The sequence below is a fragment of the Sitophilus oryzae genome, unplaced genomic scaffold, assembly GCF_002938485.1.
Source record: "Sitophilus oryzae breed Bouriz unplaced genomic scaffold, Soryzae_2.0 scaffold_806_pilon_pilon, whole genome shotgun sequence".
Classification (NCBI taxonomy): Eukaryota; Metazoa; Arthropoda; class Insecta; order Coleoptera; family Curculionidae; genus Sitophilus; species Sitophilus oryzae.
The window spans coordinates 622,376-641,121 of NW_022147424.1; the positions used below are offsets into that span (position 1 = coordinate 622,376).

General features: G+C 33.2%; 2 protein-coding genes across 5 annotated transcripts in view; both read left to right on the forward strand.

Moving 5' to 3' along the window:
* The window catches only part of LOC115888645 (centromere-associated protein E-like), a 35,415-nt gene extending 19,413 nt beyond the window's left edge, over positions 1-16,002 (forward strand). For 3 of the 4 annotated variants that reach the window (XM_030908417.1, XM_030908418.1, XM_030908420.1), the window contains 11 exons: positions 1,730-2,062; positions 2,637-2,798; positions 2,952-3,182; positions 4,298-4,666; positions 4,730-4,882; positions 6,514-7,203; positions 9,199-9,405; positions 12,704-12,895; positions 12,956-13,117; positions 13,621-13,788; positions 15,069-16,002. In XM_030908417.1, the coding sequence (XP_030764277.1) occupies positions 1,730-2,062; positions 2,637-2,798; positions 2,952-3,182; positions 4,298-4,666; positions 4,730-4,882; positions 6,514-7,203; positions 9,199-9,405; positions 12,704-12,895; positions 12,956-13,117; positions 13,621-13,788; positions 15,069-15,997 (3,596 nt within the window). In that variant the 3' untranslated portion in view covers positions 15,998-16,002. The remainder of the gene's footprint in view (positions 1-1,729; positions 2,063-2,636; positions 2,799-2,951; positions 3,183-4,297; positions 4,667-4,729; positions 4,883-6,513; positions 7,204-9,198; positions 9,406-12,703; positions 12,896-12,955; positions 13,118-13,620; positions 13,789-15,068) is intronic. The other variant, XM_030908419.1, reaches the window with a different exon arrangement.
* LOC115888646 (transcriptional regulator ATRX-like) overlaps positions 15,994-18,746 on the forward strand; it is a 31,519-nt gene continuing 28,766 nt past the window's right edge. Inside the window, exons 1-3 of the mRNA XM_030908421.1 lie at positions 15,994-16,225; positions 16,407-16,598; positions 16,949-17,959. Coding sequence (XP_030764281.1) covers positions 16,213-16,225; positions 16,407-16,598; positions 16,949-17,959 — 1,216 coding nt within the window. The 5' untranslated portion in view covers positions 15,994-16,212. The remainder of the gene's footprint in view (positions 16,226-16,406; positions 16,599-16,948; positions 17,960-18,746) is intronic.

Sequence of the window (18,746 nt, forward strand, 5' to 3'; positions counted from 1 at the left end):
AGTCGGAGTTGTATCATATTAAGGCGGGGCTTAGGCGAAATCTCCGGTCGCCTTCGCATGAAGTCGTGGGGTCTCGGTAGGCTTAGATGTTAAGGGGATATTTCATATGATTCATTATACGTAGCATTTAAAATTTTTATATGAAAATTCAAAAAAACGTTTAAAGCAAATTGGAAACAGTTTTCGGGCTTGTCCGAGATTATTAAAAATTATATAACCGATTGTATTTCTATTCTACTTTCAGAACACGCCACAGAAATAAAAGAATCCGAAATAAAAAAAGCGCGTTATTTTATTCGGTGCAAGAAGACGATACAACAGATATTACAGAAAAGTATCTGTGCTATTTCAATTCGATATGTTAATAAAGTAAACTAAGTCACTAAGTCAAATATCTTTGTGAATTTTATTTTATGAAATATTAGATATAATCTTTGAATAAGAAGACTAAGGAAGGAGCATAATGCTATCCATGTATTCATGCATGGTGGGCGGAAAAAGCACTCTAGGGTGGGGATTCTTGACAGTTCTGTTTCACGATTTGACACATTTGAATTTGATTTGAAATTTTGTGGATTTGTCAGTCTTTACGGAGCTTATTTTATGTTATTTATTATTTATTCTACTACTGATAGTTGTATAAAGGTAGTAAATCTAGATGGAAATTGTGGCAGAACTTAAATTAACAGTGACACTATCGCGATTTATCGAAAAAGACTCTAAAATAGTTAGTGAGTAATATAATAAAATAGTTAGCGAGTAATAGCGTGCGGTAGATCTCGGCAAAAATTGAGTGAAATAATGGGAACAACTTTTCGCTAGTAAGTGACTATATAATATACATACGTGTAGTAAACCGATCATTTATGAAATTCACTTAAATTAGGTAACTAAATTATATATTTTTCTTGCATTTTAGCTTTTATTTACTACTTGTCAAAGATCAGATGTCAAAGAATTTTGATACGTTAATTTGACTTACCTGCTTCAGTAGCGTATCGGATGTTTGTGTTAATAAATACTTATTATAACTTATCTATTTTTATTAGAATTATATATTTTTATAACAATTTTAATAACTACCAACATTTATTCACAACGTAAAATAAAACAACAAATTATTGAGTCTACCCCACGTCTACCCTACATCATAGTTTTATATTTTTTAAATAAAATTAGAACGGCACTGATAAACCGGAATTTAAGTCGGCCATATTTCCCATCGCGGTGTACCTAAGATTTTTGATATGCTCCTTCCTTAGTCTTATTCAAAGGATATTATAGATAATATAGATTAATAAAAACTATACTTGTACATTATGTCAATCATTATGTCATTACGTTGAATGCTGATATTTTTGCTTTAGTTTTGTCCTAAATATATAAATAGTTAAAAAAATAGCTCAAAAATATAAATATTTTTGAGCTATTTTTTTAACCCAGAGATAACATATATTTACAAACTGGTCTAGGGTATTATGTAAATTAGGGGGGGGGGCAAATAGACGCAACTAAAATGTTGTCGCCTACCCAGTCACACGGGTCACGAGCCGCTACTGATCTCTACTCATAAACGATAAACCCCACAAAACAAAGGAAAATGGGATACCTTGTACAGAGTATAGTGTCATGGTTCTGTGACACTTCTTCACGAGCCGCCACTGATTTCATTGCTTCTAATGCAATAAACTTTGTTATTAACACTTTACTATATTCATTCTGGTTGTAGAACTGGGCAACATTAAGCCGCTAAGTCGATCGGAGGAAGAGAGGATGATCCAGAAACATCCTCAAATGAAAAGTATACAAGCCAAGCCCGCCGCCCCTGAGACTACTGAGGCGTCGTCTTATTTGGAAGAACCGGACGAGGTCGAAGAACTTAACGAAAAGGCATCGGCCAAAGTGCGCATGGCGCGTCACCAAAATATGCTAAGGAGGCAACAAATGGAAATAGATAAATTGAAGGAACAGATGGCGGCTGTAGTGGCCACGCCAACTGTCGAGAAAGAATCGCCGAAGGGGGATAAAAAAATAGCGGTTTTGGTGGAGAAGAACAACAGGGGTAAGTTTACATAACACGTCTTCCTGTTATAATTGCACCAAAAACATTAGAATTGCTTAAGTTAAACTTTATGCTAAATAATAGGTCTACTGGGTCTGTGTCTATGAAAGGAATTTCAAGAATGCAGAAAGAATATTGGAGTATGATCAATTTACTACAAAGCACATTTAAATAAACAGCAACATATTGTAATCACAAAACATTTTCTGATGCACGTCGCCAATCATATCGACATTGACACTAAATATAAACCTGACAAAATGAAATTTTGCCAAAAATGTTTAGATTTGTTGTATAATTTAAGATACCGAGCAGCTCTTCATTTTACTTTATAGAGCAAATGATTGTAACATATATTTTATTTAGATTAAAGCTGCAAAAATTAGTTTAAACCGAATTTTAATATCGCTATGTTGGTCACATTGCGCCGTGTTCAGCAATATTGTCCTTTATTATTTGACAGTTATCCTAGTGTCAGTCATTATTTTGTATAATATCGTGTTCTTGTTCAATCTTTGTGTTTTTGGAGGATTGTAAAAGAACTGTATTTTATTATTCTTTTTGGTAACCGTAGCTGAAAGAGTTAGAGAAAAAATTGAAAACTTTAACGATAGTACAACAGGACGAGAAAAGGAGCATGCTACAAGAGTAACTCGACCACGACAAGATGTTAAACCAATGAAGGAAGACTCTAGAGCGGAACCCACAACGGAGAGATCCGATGAAATTACTACAGGTTATTACAAATAATTTATTTTACAAGATACACAATTTAAAATAATTTTTGTTAGTATACTAAGGTCTGGTTGGACATTTAGTTAGTAGCTTATTGATACTAACTAAATAAAGCAGCTATATAGTAAATAACTATTGTATTGCGATTTTGTAGAAACGGAAATACACAAAAAGGTACCCGCGTCTAAAATTGAGGATACAGTAAAAAAAATACTGAATGCAGTGTTGCTGAATCAAATAATACCTCCAGTTAAGAGTGAATTACAACAAGAGGACGTAGAAAAAGAATCTGAAGAAAAATTGTGTAGCTTGGCGAATGAAAATATGAAATCATCGAAAGATAAAAAAAACGACAAAATAAAACGTATAGAAGAACCAACTAAAAGTTAGTGTTTATCTCTTTTCTATAACATTTTTTTTCTTTGGACCATTAGTTTCCAAGTTTGACTATATAACCTTAACCTATTAAATTAATTATTAATTTTTCATTGTTCTATTTAATACCAAGGTAAACCTTAATAGTCCACAAATCTCACCAGTTTTGTAGGTTTTATACATTTGGTGCCCAACGTGGGGCACGAATTGACAATTACTGAGATTAAAGCTTTATTCAGAACTTCCGAAGTAGTGGAATAAATTAGTGGTTTCAATTACACCTTATACTTATTAGTTTACGATCATTCACAATATTTAAAAAACACAATTTAAATTAATACAATATCCTAGCAACAGCTTGCTTCAGTCAGTTGTATCCATAGAGAATGCCTAATATTTAGCTTATAAAACAATTAACTTTTGATTTCTAACCACAATTTCTCTTAACGGAAGATAATCAAAGGCCAAAATGACATTCCTCGCAAATTTTGAAGTACAATTAGTGGAAAAGTTAAAAGTTTGATAACCTTTTTAATATTGAAAATGTCTACCACTAATTTTGACGTTTTGAATGCTTACATTGAAATTAAAGGAACAAACTTCTACGTTAATTGAAACCACTAATTTATTCCACTAATTGCGAGGTTCTGAATGAAGCTTTAGTCTAATTTCTACTAAGTTTGAATATATAACCTTAACTTATTAAATTAATTATTAATTTTTCATTGTTCTATTTAATTCCAAGGTACCCCTAAATAGTGCACAAATCTCACAAGTTTTGTAGGTTTTATACATTTGGTGCCCAACGTGGGGCACGAATTGACGATCCTGAGATTAAGAGTCCCAGAATCGGAAATTCTCAGAATTAAGAGTCTCGGAAAGGATGAAGCTAAAAAAATGTTTTAGAATGCGTTTATAGATTTTTTTCCAAGTACTAAAATAAACTCGCAAAAAATAAAACGAAAACAGGAACATTGGGCTCATTGATAAGCTTCTTTGCTCTAATTTGAGCCTCTCTGTGCTTCTTCCAGTTCCCCAAATCCCTATAGTGACAGTCGAATTTAAAACAACCGATATAAAAAAATCTCTGATAATTTTGCTCATGTATATAACTAAAACTTCTAGACCAGACTCAAGATAGCCAAAATGGAACCCATAACAGCCCACAAAAAGAAGCAATAAGTCCAAAGCAACAAAAAGAACCAGTGTGCAGTATTCCAACTTTAAAGGAAAAAGACCCGTCTGAAGACGACGAAGATTTGGATGTCGTACTAGTCCGCGACAGAGAAAATCAGAATAAAGAAGTTACGGCTAAAGAAAGGCCAAAAGAAGTACCATCTCATGATCTAAAAGAAAAAACAAGTACCAACCAAGAAACCCTTCAATGTCGTTATCAAAAATTACTGTCGGAACTGGGAATTAAAAATATTAACGGCATTGTTCCAGTTGATGTTGCCAAAGAACTAGAACCGATTCCCATTAAAACTAAAAAAGGTGTGAATCTATTTGTTTTATAAAATATAATAAAATTAAAACTTTTTTTATCCGATTCAATAGAAATTCAGCCTGTGTGTGAAACAACAGGTATCATGATCAATCCTAACCTAACTCAACAGGAATATAAGTCGGATATGAACCAGAACAAAAACTCTGTAATTCAGTTGAAATCTTCGAAAGAAACTGGAACGGTTAAAGAAGAAAATATAAAAGGTTAGTGATAATGATATTTGAAAAGTTGCAAAATATAGTGTGATCAAATGAAAACAACGTCACAGGATGTGTCACAGTTCGAGCTTTATTAGAATCTGTCTCTAAAGTTATTGACAGTGATAGATTATCTTAATTCCTTGTTGAATGTTGAATCTGAAATAACACAACGTTTAACAAGGATCAGATGCTAGAGTCATTGTCACGAAATTCAGATTTTATTATAGTGATATGTAGTCAGAGTAAGTGACATAGAAAATATAACTCTCACTCAAAAGTGTTTATTTAACTTTCATTAATTTTTGTACACAAATGTAGGATACAAAATTTAAGATGAAATTGTTAGCTGATTACCTAGTATCAATGAAGGACAATGGAAATACTATTTGGCGCTATTTTTGCGACGGCTGCGACTCAAAGTTTTTGATAATTTTGGAGCGGTTCGACTTTTTCCGGAATTATGCCGCCAAATATATTATTTATTCAAATTTATTATTATTTTCTTTTAATTTTATAAATAAAACACAGTGTGTTGCATATAAGAAACTTTATTTTATATAAGGGCATGTATGAAATACCTATGGAACATTGGAAACCGACGTTATGCCACGATGTTTTTGCAGTTCACAGTTCACACAGCTTAAGTTTTTTTAATGCCACTTTTTTACAATTATCAGGGGTTTGAGTAAATAAAATTTGAATTGAACTTAAAAGATAGCAATAATTACTTTGAAAATGGACGGCTTAAACACTTTTCGGTATTTTTTCAATTCGGGCGGTTTAAATTTTGAAAGATTTTATAATTTATGAAGATTCTGACGTTGACAAGAGAAAATTCTTTCTGTTCTTGTTTGCGGTTGTTCTTAGCAACCGCTATAGCAGCGCCAGATCCCGTACAACGTATGCCCCCCAAAACAGTTATACGTTTTAGCGGGAAGCCTAGCATTCCAATCTAAATTTATTTCCTTTATCTATACGTTTAGAAAATACCATTTGACATTCACAAAATCATACGTTGACAAGTTAAGTTGTTACCTGTTCAGTTTTAATTTAAAAATAGATGCAATTCTTCTTAAATTACTTAAAATCGGCTTGTCAAAAATTGTTGAAATATGGCAACTTCGCTGTAGAATTAGCGGGGGAACAAATATCCGGGCAGTTGAAAATTTGCACTCGATTTTCTATGTTTCCAACGACGATGCACCACCCGGTATACGATATCTTCCATATTAATTGTATTACTTAACTCCAATGTACACTCCGATAGTCAAATCTCACCAGTATTGCTAGATATAAATTTGGCGCCCAACGTGGGGCGGGCTTGGTTTGGTTGTTTTTTCACAACCCTGAGATAAAGAGTGTTACCCTTAGAATTGTACGGAGGGAAAGTATTGTATAAAATGGATTTAAAGAAACATTTGAGTTCACTTGTCCGGATATAAACAATTATTAGAAATAAATCACTTTTAGTGGATGCCCTATTTTCTACGTCACTTACAGTATAAAGTCAATAAAGTTTGAATATTTATTATAACTCTATTTTTACATAAGTATATAATAAATTCCTATATTTTTACGGTTTTTTTGTGACTTCAACTTGATTATTCCTATAAAAATATCTATCTATTTTTTAGATTTAATAATACAACCTAACCTTGAGGCGAAAGATATTACGAAAATTGACCCCAAAAAAGCGGATTTAAGCGTTAATATTACAGACGCTATCAAAACTGTAATGCTTGATGACACCCTCCACACAGTAGAAAAACTTAACGAAACACCATTAAAATACTATGTAAGCACGAATAACGCCATAGAAAAAACAACCGAAAAACCTCTAGAATGTCGTGTGGAAATAGGAGCTCCTAACTCTATATTCTCGGGCAAAAATGTATCAGGAAAAACAACCGAAAACCCGTTAGAATGTCGCGTGGATAACTTGATATCCACATGCAAAAAAGTGCCAGAAATACTGACTATCAGCAACATAAACGAAACAGTTATGAAAGAGTACTTTATGGAAAAAATATTACCGGGGACGTTTGAAACGATCTACCTACCGAAAAGCGAGGTGGTGGTGAATTTTAAAAACGAACCGATGGAAGCGAAAACGTACATCGGACATGCGCAATGTCCTGTAAATGATAATAAAGGTAGTAGCATAAATGAATCTAAGAATGTAGAAGATAAAATTAAAAAGAAAGTCATTAAGCTAAAAGACGGAATATCAGAGTTGTATACAAGGGTGAAGAGGAAAAGTTCCAGAGAAATGACGATGAAACAATTTGAAATGAGTGCCGGCGATTCGGAACAAAAAGCAGACAGTAAGTTATAATGTACAGGGTGGGCCAAATTGGACGCTTTTAAAGGGAAACCCTTTTCTATAGGAGATAGACGAAAACTAATATCGGTGTCTGAAGCTCAATTTTTATCAAAAACATGATGGTGAAAACTGCATATCGATATCGCTTACTTTTCCGAGTTACGGGGTGTTTTTCAAAAACGTGCATTTTTAACAAATCGCTGTAACTTTTTGCTGGAAATTGTGTATTTTTCACTTATAATATCACAAGAGCTTAAATTATTTTCGGAAATTTTTTTGAGGGCACGAATATTTTGAAAATTATCGCGAGTCGAAGACGAGGGATAATTTTCCTAAAATATTCGTGCCCGAAAGAAAATTTCCAGGAATAATTTAAGCTTGCGTGGTATTCGGTAAGAAAATTTCACACCTAAATTTGAAAAAAAAAATATTAATCCAACATGACATTTTAAAATAATTTCAATTTGTTAAGTTGGCCAAGGTATTGCTAAAACTCAAATGGGTAATATTTCAATATATAGACATTGTAGTTCATTCACATTATGATTGTAGATCTTATGTTTACCTTTTCAACTGTCAAAAAATTTCCACTAAAGTTTCGTGGCGCCTCGAAAAAATTTCCGGAAATTTTTTCAGTTGCCATGGTAACTAGTCAATATTAAAGCATGTTATTGGTTGAAAAGTAGAGGTGTGAAATTTTCAGTATAATTTTTTTAAAACTAATAATTTAAAGGTTTATCTTTATATATTTTTTCAACAGAAAATTTGATTTTTTATATGGGAGACCCTTATATTTTTAATTCATCGAAAAGAATTTAAAATTACCTTTCCGAAAAAATAGCATACTTGATATTTTGCTCGATTCCTCTTCGAGATATAGAGTTTTTAAAAATTCGTCCACTTTGAATAAGTAGGCTTTGAACGGCGCAGGCCGTAATGCTGAAAAATGCTAGCTGTGCGCAGCAATTAAACCGAAAATAATATTTGCAATGAGGGATGCAGAATTTAAAAAAAATTAAACTATATTTAACAACAAGAACACTTTTAAACTATATCTAATAACAATAACAATAAATAGCAAACCAAGACATCAGATTTTGCTACAGGAGATGTCAATAGTCTTCTGTTATGCACAGATGGGACCGTTTCTGAATATTTCTTGCGGAATTCGTTAACTAAGTTGGGGTAAAAGATACCCTCACATAACCGCTAAGTACTTCTAATGCTTGTCTATATTATGCGGACAATTTAAAAACAAGAACCTTTAGTCGTTCGCAAAGATAAAAATCCATAGGCGCTAAGTCTGGCGGCCTCGACGGCCAACGGCTGGAATCTTGGTTAGCTATTCAAGTTTTCTTGAAATTGGCTGCAAAATAATTTTATTGTTGTGAGGCGGTGCCTCCCCTTGCTAGAAAAATATGGTTTCGAGTTCCATTAGGGGCAGATCATCAATAAGGGGTTCCAAGCCTACTGGTTAAAAGTGGCGAACTTTTAAAAATTTTGTATTTTGAAGGGGACTCAAGGAAAATATCAAGTGTGCTATATTTTTGGAAAGGTAATTTTAAGCTCTTTTCGGTGAATTATAAATATACAGGGTGTCCCAATTAAAAAATCAACTTTTCTGTTGATAATTCTTAAATTATTAATTTAAAAAATTATACTTAAACCATTAAATTCTACGTAATACAAAATTTTCGATAGCAAAATAGTTCCATAGCGATTTGTTAAAAATGCACATTTTTGAAAAACACCCCGTAACTCCGAAATGGTGACAGGTATCGATGTGTAGTTTTCACCATCACGTTTTTGATCAAAATTGAGCTTCAAAAAACAGACCGATATTATTTTTCGTCTATCTCCTATAGAAAAGGGTCCAATTTGGTTCACCCTGTACATAAAGCCTCAATCTGAATGTTATTTATACACCTACAAGATGTCGTTTTCATTCGATCCTACGGTATTATGAACAGTTTACTAAAAAATATAATATCTTTAGAAGCAAAGGACAACGAAAACGTAAAGATGAACGAAGGAATTAACATAAAAAATATAGAGAAAAGCTGTGAGAACAAAACTCAGACCGAGGTACTGGATACCAAACCTTCAAGCACTTCTTCGAAACAAAGTTATCCAAAAAACAGTGTATCCAGGTTAGGAAATAAAATTAGGGTACCACCTCCTGTACGACCTCCCTCCGGTAAAGGTAATACCGAAAACACTGTGAAGTAAATTATTTGAAATACAGGATGTTCTAAGATTCCGTGGACATAGAACTACTGCGTATTTATTTTTCGAATCAAAATAAGTTAATTGCAAATAATTAACCTCTACCGGGTGCGTCTCAAAAGTGGCTCACCCCTATAACTTTTTTATTTCTTCAGATAAAAAAACGAGATTTGGTAGGTTAGTATATGACATAAATTAGGATTGATTGACGTATTCAATTGTTTTTGGTCACTTCCTGTTTCACCGGAATTGACTACAACTTTTGATTTTTTAAATGACACCCTCAGTATTTTTTTACTTTATTTCGATAGAAAATGAAATTCTGAATAGAATGACATCATATGTCAACTTTTGACATTCTCGCTTAAAAAAATTGTATTTTAAAATTCAATCTAGAGTGCCATGGCTATGTTAAAATCACTAATTCTTAATCGAGGAGCCTTGGAAAAATAGATTTGATCGTCTAATGTTTTTAGTGCCTTGACCTGGCCAGTTAGAAAATGCTTAAATCGTATTTTTAATCATATCTCAATGTTTTCAAATGGAACGAGGGTGGCTCATTAGCATATTTGGGAAAAGCATTTTTTTACGAATAATTTGATACCACACAGTTGGTATTTCGAGTCAAATTTTCGTTACGAACCACATGTTATAATTTCAAATACACCATATGGCAAAACGTCAAAAGTTGACATATGATATGTCATTCTATTCAGAGTGTTATTTTCTTTCGAATAAAGTAAAAAAATACCGAGAGTGCCATTTAAAAATCAAAAGTTGCGGTCATTTCCGGTGAAACAGGAAGTGGCCGAAAACAATTGAATATGTCAATCAATCCTAATTTATGTCATATACTAACATACCAAATCTCGTTTTTTTAACTAAAAAAATAAAAAATCGGTAAAAAACCTTTTAAGTTAAACGGTTTTATCTTATGAGCACTGAAAACTAGAAAATAATAATAACAATTAGGTATTTTGAACTTCTAGTTCAGAAATATTTTAGTACTAGGCAGAATAGCTTTTAGGCATATTAGACTAAAATAAAAACGTGGGGCCCATTAACTGTTGCTGTAATACTTTCTTCTATACTAAGTGTGGATTGCATCGATTTACTATAATCGTAACTGGAGATTTTGACAATCAATAACCAGCCGTGGCGGCTTCACCAGCGAACGCCGAGCTCATGATCTACCAAACTATAAAGATAATATATGCTTTGCCATAGGTAGGATTTCAGAGGGGCTCCACGTTTTTATTTCAGTCTAATATGCCTAAAAGCTATTCTGCCTAGTACTAAAATATTTCTGAACTAGAAGTTCAAAATACCTAATTGTTATTATTTTTTTCTAGTTTTCAGTGCACATAAGATAAAACCGTTTAACTTAAAAGTTTTTTTACCGATTTTTTATTTTCTAGTTTTTAGTATTTAACGGAAATGCCTACCGAATATTCCTCATTCTATTTAATTCATTTAGTGCATCATTATTACATGGTTTTTTACCTGATAATTAGCCACCCTAATGCCATACAGTCCTCAGCACGTTTTAACCTATTACCTTAACTTGGGTGGTAAAGCTACCGCTAACTACGTAGGTACATCTAATCACCTATTTTTTTTTATCTGTCCTTCTAACGTCACACAATCTTGGACACAACTGTTCTGGACACGACTACTCATGCCCTCACCTAATACGCCATTTTGTAACGACGTCCATCTTGGATTTTAAATTTTGTCATAATCACAGTATTCTACTAGTGTAGCCCTTTCATTTGATACCCATATTGAGGGGGTTGTGGAAAAATATGAAATCCGCCATTTTGTACCGGCGGCCATCTTAGATTTACAATGTTATTGATATTACTATATTGTATTGTCATCGGAACTAAAGGTGTGTACCAAATTCCAGATCAATCTGACAACAGGAAGGTACTTAAATTTCAATTTCTAATTTTGACCCACATAAACAAACAAATAAATAAATACCGTACGGGTCGAGCTAAATAAAACCGTTTAATAAAAAAGTTATAGGGGTGAGCCACTTTTGAGACGCACCCGGTTTATAGAAGTGCTTCGTTTGTCCGCTAGAGGGCATCGATCAAAAATAAACCCGAGCGTTAATTAATATAAAAATGAATAAAGCTTCTTGTCAAATATCATTAAATTTGTGATACTAACATGACATCCCATGTTTTCGCTAACTAGATGGTGACAAGAAATATTTTTGTAAGTCAGTTTTGGAAAAAAACAGTTTTTTCCGCATAAAGAATGCGCGGTGGCATTTTTTTACCAGAGACAAAAGATGTTGTAAATACTAGAAGAACCATTTTACGAAAAAAAAATCAGTCGTCGGTGGATTTGGAAAATATTCCTACTAAAATGTATGTAGGAGTGGGGGTAGTTTTCACACTTCTTTCGTACTTTTTCTTGATTTTTATGAAAGTCAAGCGTCATTCAAATGAGAATAATGGTTCTTAAAATATCCTAAAAACTGTGTTTATTTTTGTAAATTTTGATGGCCCTCTAACGGACAAATAACACAAGTAGAAACCAACTTAAGAGTTTTCTGCGGTAGTTGAAAGTTTTTGTAGCTTTTAAACAACTTTTTAATAATTATATTAGTGTTTATTACAAAGAAAACTATATAAAGTAGTTTTTAACTATCTACGATGGTTCGCCAGTGCATAGTTTGTAAAGAGGCGGACTATTCTAACTCGAAATTGATATTTCGACGGTAAGTGCCACTACGTTTTTTTTACATTTAGCCATGCTTACAGTAGCGTATTTAGATACTTTTAGTTATAAGTAGATTATTACAAAAATACGTATATTTTCTTGTTGTAATGGAAAATTGGTCTGAGGCAATCCCAATCAATTTTTGATAAAATTCATCAATTTTTGATAAAAAAACATCACGCCACCGTCACGCCACTGAAATGACAGAAAGATAGACGAAACTCAACCGTGTTGTCATATTTATGTACCCATCTCTTTTTAACTCTCATAAAAGTGAAAATTCTAAAAAAATGAGTTTTATGAATGGAGTGTTCTGTCTACCCATTTAGATGTCTTTCATTCGTGTCATAAACTTTGGTACGATTGATCGGAGATGGAGAACTAACTTCGTAAAACCGTCTCAGATACTAGCTCTCGTCAAAGCCCTGAGACTATATGATGAGTTATAACTCCTAAAGAAATATATCTGTAAAAAATTCCGTAGTAGTTCTATGTCCATGGAAATTGTAGCGCCCTGTATATTGGAAATAATATTTCAGACAAGGAAAAACGCAAAAAAGACAAGCCGAAAGGTAAAAAAGACATGGTGTTGCCACCGAAAAGAAAAGATGGAGATACAGGTGCCGTTTTGTCCGGGAAATCATATAAACCGGAGAGCTCTAAAAATTCAGAAAAAAATACTGCTGAAAAGATATCAGGACTAGAAGGAAATAAACTAATAAAGTCTACAAGTATACAAAAATAAATAAATATTCTCTATAGCTTTAATTAAATATTTTTTAAATGGTTAGATGATTTACAACAAACAAAGGGGACTTTGGAAGTACAAAGGGATACCACCGTTGGACAGACGTCCAAAACAGAACCACAAAAGAAAGATTCCTCAAAAACCGTGGTCGCTACCTCTGAAAAGATTGATAAAATGGAAGAAAAGAAACCGCTTAAATCTTTAGGTACACATTAATTATCATTTACCATGCAACTAATTAGAGTTAAGACTTGACTCGCATTCAGGGGATCGATTTGGTGTTGAATCAAAATAATTCACCTAAATTTTTAGCTCTTTAACTCAAACGGTTTTCGAGATTTTCAAAAAAACCTGTTTTTTCAATTTTATTTTTATTTTTATAGTAAAATTCAAAATTAATTAATGATGATTTTTTTCTAATTCTGACAAGTCTAAGATATGAAAAAATAATATGATCATGATTCTTAAACGAAAAGCCGATTTTTAGCGGAGGAAAGAAAATTAAAATCTTCAATTTTTTAACCTTTGTGAAATATGTCATTCACTAAAAATCGTCAGAAAATGTCTTTTATGCTCCTTTACGCTCAGAATTTTTTTAGAATTTTTTGTAGTGGTGGAACAATATGAAAAAAATTAAAAACTCATTTTTTTCTAAACCAAACCAAACTGCCCTATAAAGTGTTAAGGAAATATGTTGATTGTTTTCAGATAACTATAAATACGAAGAAGAAAAATCCGAAACACAAAGAGATGTTGTCCTTCCTAATAAATTAAGTCTCAATTCAGTGGCGCCACAAGCATCGCAACAAGTACACGAGCTTAAAACGAATGTTACTAATACTGGAAGGATATTGAATTTACAAGAAAATAAACCAAGTAAATATCCAGATATATCATTTGCTTGACGTATTTAAAACGCTATTTTAAAATAAATTATTTTTTAATTTACTTATATACTGGGTGTCTCAGAAATAAGTGAAAGTATTTCAAGGGGTGGTAGATCTGGCTAAAAGAAACATTTATATACATTTTTTCCCTTTACCATTTTTAAAATAAATTGAAAATATACAGGGTGAGTCTTATATAAGTGCAAATATTTTAGGGCTGGTAGATCTCAATAAAAGAAACATATTTTCTCTTTACCATTTTTCAAATAAGTCCAAAATAACCGAGTTATTTAAGTTTGAACATTTAAAAAAATTGATTTTTTTTGGAAAAATTTTGAGAGCCACCGGATTTTTTCTGTAATTCCATTTAGTACCGTAACCATAGAGTAAAGCTGCAACTATGGTAATATCAGAGATTAAGAAATGATACCGTGGGAAAATTTGCGGTGAACAGGTAGTTCTAAAAAGTTTTTGAAAAATATACAGGGAAATTTAAAACAAAATGCACGATTTTCAACATCTCTTTTTGCGAAAAAAGACGTGTTCCTGGGGTCGAAATATACCACCCCTGAAAATATTTGCACTTATTTAACACTCACCCTGTATAATATATCGGTTGGTTCGAATTGTATTCCGGAAACTTCGGCAGCATATTCTGCACATTAAAATGAGTAAAAAAGTTCGTATAAATGTATGTCCTAAAATGCTTACTTTCGGAGATATAGGGTGTAGAAGTTTCATTTTTATTTCGATTTTTTCTAAATAATTTCTGAGGTAACGTCAATATTTGGATGAAATTGGTGTCTGGGAGTTTTTTGACATCAGAAATTTGATTTTGATGTCAATACGACTCCTGCTTGTAGAGGGCGCCACATACATATTTTTTAACTGGTTTAAAGAGAAATAACTTTTCGTCCTTACCTGTATAAAACTACTGAGTAAAAGAATATACGTTTACGACGTTTTTTAGGTAGAAAAGGTCTCTTGGTAAAAATCGTTACGAGTAGTTCTTGAGATATTTGGAATCGAAATGATCAATACCGGTCATCATTGACATAAGTTCAACATGTTGACTAAATAGTTATTAGATTGAAATCATAAATTTGAAATGTTTTTGTGTCAAAAGTTCAACAAAAACTGTTTTATCATCATTTTTTCGCAACTTTTTTACTTATTTTTATCAGCAAAACATGATGTCGAAGTTTCCGGAATACAGTTCGGACCACCCTGTATAATTGATTTGCCCAATTTAGAAAGTATTTCGTACAGTTTCAGGTGAATATAAACACGAAAAAGATAAATTCAAAGAACAAAAGAATATTGCTACTCATCCATTAAGAGCTTCAGAGAAGACGTCTCATCAGGGATATAGTGCCAAATCAAGTGGTACTGATGTTGAAAGAGCATTTAATTTGGGAGAAAATAAATCCACGAAATCTCTAGATATTATTCCTCCTCTAGGTGCTTCAGAGAAGAAATCTCATCTGGGATATAGCGCCAAGTCAAGTGGTACCGACATTGAAAGACCATCTAATTTCGGAGAAAATAATTCCACGAAATCTCTAGGTATTGTTCCTTCTCTAGGTGCTTCAGAGAAGACATCTCATCAGGGATATAGTGCCAAGTCAAGTGGTACGGATGTTGAAAGAGCATCTAATTTCGGAGAAAATAAATCCACGAAATCTCGAGATATTGTTCCTCCTCTAGGTGCTTCAGAGAAGAAATCTCATCTGGGATGTAGCGCCAAGTCATGTGGTACCGACACTGAAAGGCCATCTAGTTTCGGAGAAAATAAATCCACGAAATCTCTAGGTTTTGCTCCTTCTCTAGGTGCTTCAGAGAAGACATCTAATCAGGGATATAGCGCCAAGTCAAGTGGTACTGATGCTGAAAGAGCATCTAATTTGGGAGAAAATAAATCCACGAAATCTCTAGATATTGTTCCTTCTCTAGGTGCTTCAGAGAAGAAATCTCATCAGGGATATAGCGCCAAGTCAAATGGTACCGACACTGAAAGAGCATCTAATTTCGGAGAAAATAAATCCACGAAATCTCTAGGTTTTGCTCCTCCTCTAGGTGCTTCAGAGAAGACATCTCATCAGGGATATAGCGCCAAGTCAAGTGGTACCGACACTGAGAGAGCATCTAATTATGGAGAAAATAAATCCACGAAATCTCTAGGTATTTTCCTCCTCTAGGTGCTTCAGAGAAGACATCTCATCAGGGATATAGCGCGAAGTCAAGCGGTACCGACACTGAAAGAGGATCTAATTTCGGAGAAAATAAATCCACGAAGTCTCAGGGTATTGTTCCTCCTCTAGGTGTTTCGGAGAAGACATCTCATCAAGGATATAGCGCCAAGTCAAGTGGTACTGACGCTGAAAGAGCATCTAATTTGAGACAAAATAAATCAATGAAACCTCTAGGTAGGTGTACAAATATATAAAAAAAACAAACATGAATCAATCAAAGATTTTATATGATATATGATAAAAAATATGAAAGTTATAAAACATGAAATTTGGTTAAAAATCGGAATATTATGGTGGCATAATTTTTTGCTAGGGAGCGTATTTACTTTATTTATTATTTTTATTATTGTTTCAGATGCTTACAAAAACAAATCGGCTCAAAGTAAAGAACAAAAACACAAGGCACTGACTGCAAAATTGAGAGCGTCTAATTCGATTATTCTCTCAGAAAATATAATTTCCCAACGAGAAAAACATACTCAATCAACCACTAACAACACAGGGAAAGCACCTAAACAGCCAGAAAAGAAACCAACGAATTCTCTAGGTATGTATATACAGGAATACAGGGTGCTACAAATTCGGGGCACGAGCATTGGTATCTCGGTAACCGTAATAGATTACAGTTGGGGGTTGGAACCTTTGGTGTTACACAGCAAAATAAAACATTAAATCACCACAATACACCAAAACACTTTTACACTGGACGCGCGTTTCGCTAACCATGGTTAAAAACTAAAACTTGAGTTTTTAATTATCTGCTGATTGATGCTAACGATGCTAACATGGTTAGCGAAACGCGCGTCCACGTTTTTATTCAAAGGTTGAGATCTACCCTGACTCGTTTTTCGAGACAGACTCAAATTTTCTAATAATATCATCATTCATTGCTTTCAGATATTACATCAAAAAATGATGCTAAAATCTCAAGTACCGGCAATACTTCGTCTATATCATTCCATCCAAATCGACAGCAGCTAAAAATAGCTGAAAAAACTGATCTAGGCATTAGCAAAGTGATCGCAGTTAAACACACTGTATCCACTAACGCAAACCAAACCAAAGACAAAAAATTAGATGCCCTAAGCGCAAAAATATCATGGACTCAGAATTCGCGTCAAAATCAAATAATTAACACCGAAATGCTAAACATGGAAATTAGAAAACGACAACCCTTGAAAGAATTTAAAACGCCCGACATCGCAGAAGAGATAGTACCTCAAGTTAAAGATAAACGGTTTGAGTGGAAGAGCTTCTGGATACAAGATCAAAAACTGGACAAACAGGCGTTAAACAAAGAAATTCAAGACCGATACACCATGAAACAATTCCGGAATTTAGCTAGCGTTCCTGAGCCCTTTCCATCGCCCTTAGCTAAATACTGTGCTCCTCAGCACTGCATCAACAAGAAAGCTTTAGAACTGGAGATTTTTGAAAGACAATCTAGAAGAGTACAGAAAAGAATAAATACTGTGGATATGAATTCTTCCAATAAATTTCTGAATATTCAGATATCACCTAACACGGCTCTTCGCGATCCTCCTCCGAAAATACCAGAAATTAAGCGTTCACACTCAGCTAGAAATTCTGCCGAAGCTAAGTCAAATCTACCTAGGAAGCGCTGGGAGAATAACGCTTACTCGGAGATTTGGAGTACCTCCCCCAAAGCAAACGATTCAGCGCGTGAGGAAAAGACAAATAAAATGGATGGTCAAAATAAAAATGGTTCTTTTAAAGTGTTAAGTTTGAACAAGCTGGATCAGGATAAGGAGGAGGCACCGAAGAAAACCTCCAAACCGTTGAAAGATTTGAAAAATAACGCTAACGAGCCCAGAGATGTTAATAAAACCAAGGAGAATAATTTCCATACTATGCACAACGTGAATAATCGAAAGCAGTCGATAAAAGGTAATATACAGGGTTGTTCATGATTCAAGTGTCTCATTATACGTTTATGGAGAATTATGTATGGTAAAAAACTGAAATTTCCTATTAAATGTATATGAGCGATCGATATAAAATATTTTTACCTTGTAGTTTATGGCTTTAACTTCGGCAGTATATTCTGCAGATAAAAATAATTAAAAATGTTCGTATAAATGTATGTCCTAAAATGCTTAGTTTCGGAGATACAGGGTGTAGAAGTTTTATTTTTATTTCGATTTTTTCCAAATAATTTCTAAAGTAATGTCAATATTTAGTCAAAAATTGGTGTCTGGGAATTGTTTGACATGAGAAGTTTGATTTTGATGTCAATATGACTCCTAATTGTAGGGGGCGCCACATACATGTGTCTTAACTGTTTTGAAGAGTAATAACGTATTTTTTTTCGTAATTTTTTATGTATAAAATGTCTCTTGGTAAAAATCGCTACGAGTAACCATTCTCAAGATATTTAGAATGGAAATAATCAATACATGTCATTATTGACAAAAAATAAACATATGTCGAGTAGATAGTTATTTGACTGAAATTATATAAATTTGGGAACTTTTTGTTTTTTTAAATTAATCATAAATTTTTCTTCGAAAAAATGATAATAAAACAGTTTCTGTTGAACTTTTACCACAAAAACATTTTAAATTTGTGATTTCAGTCTAATAACTATTTAGTGAACATGTTTAATTTATTTCAGTGACGACAGGTATGGTTAATTTCGATTCCAAATATCTCGAGAACCATTACTCGTAGCGAT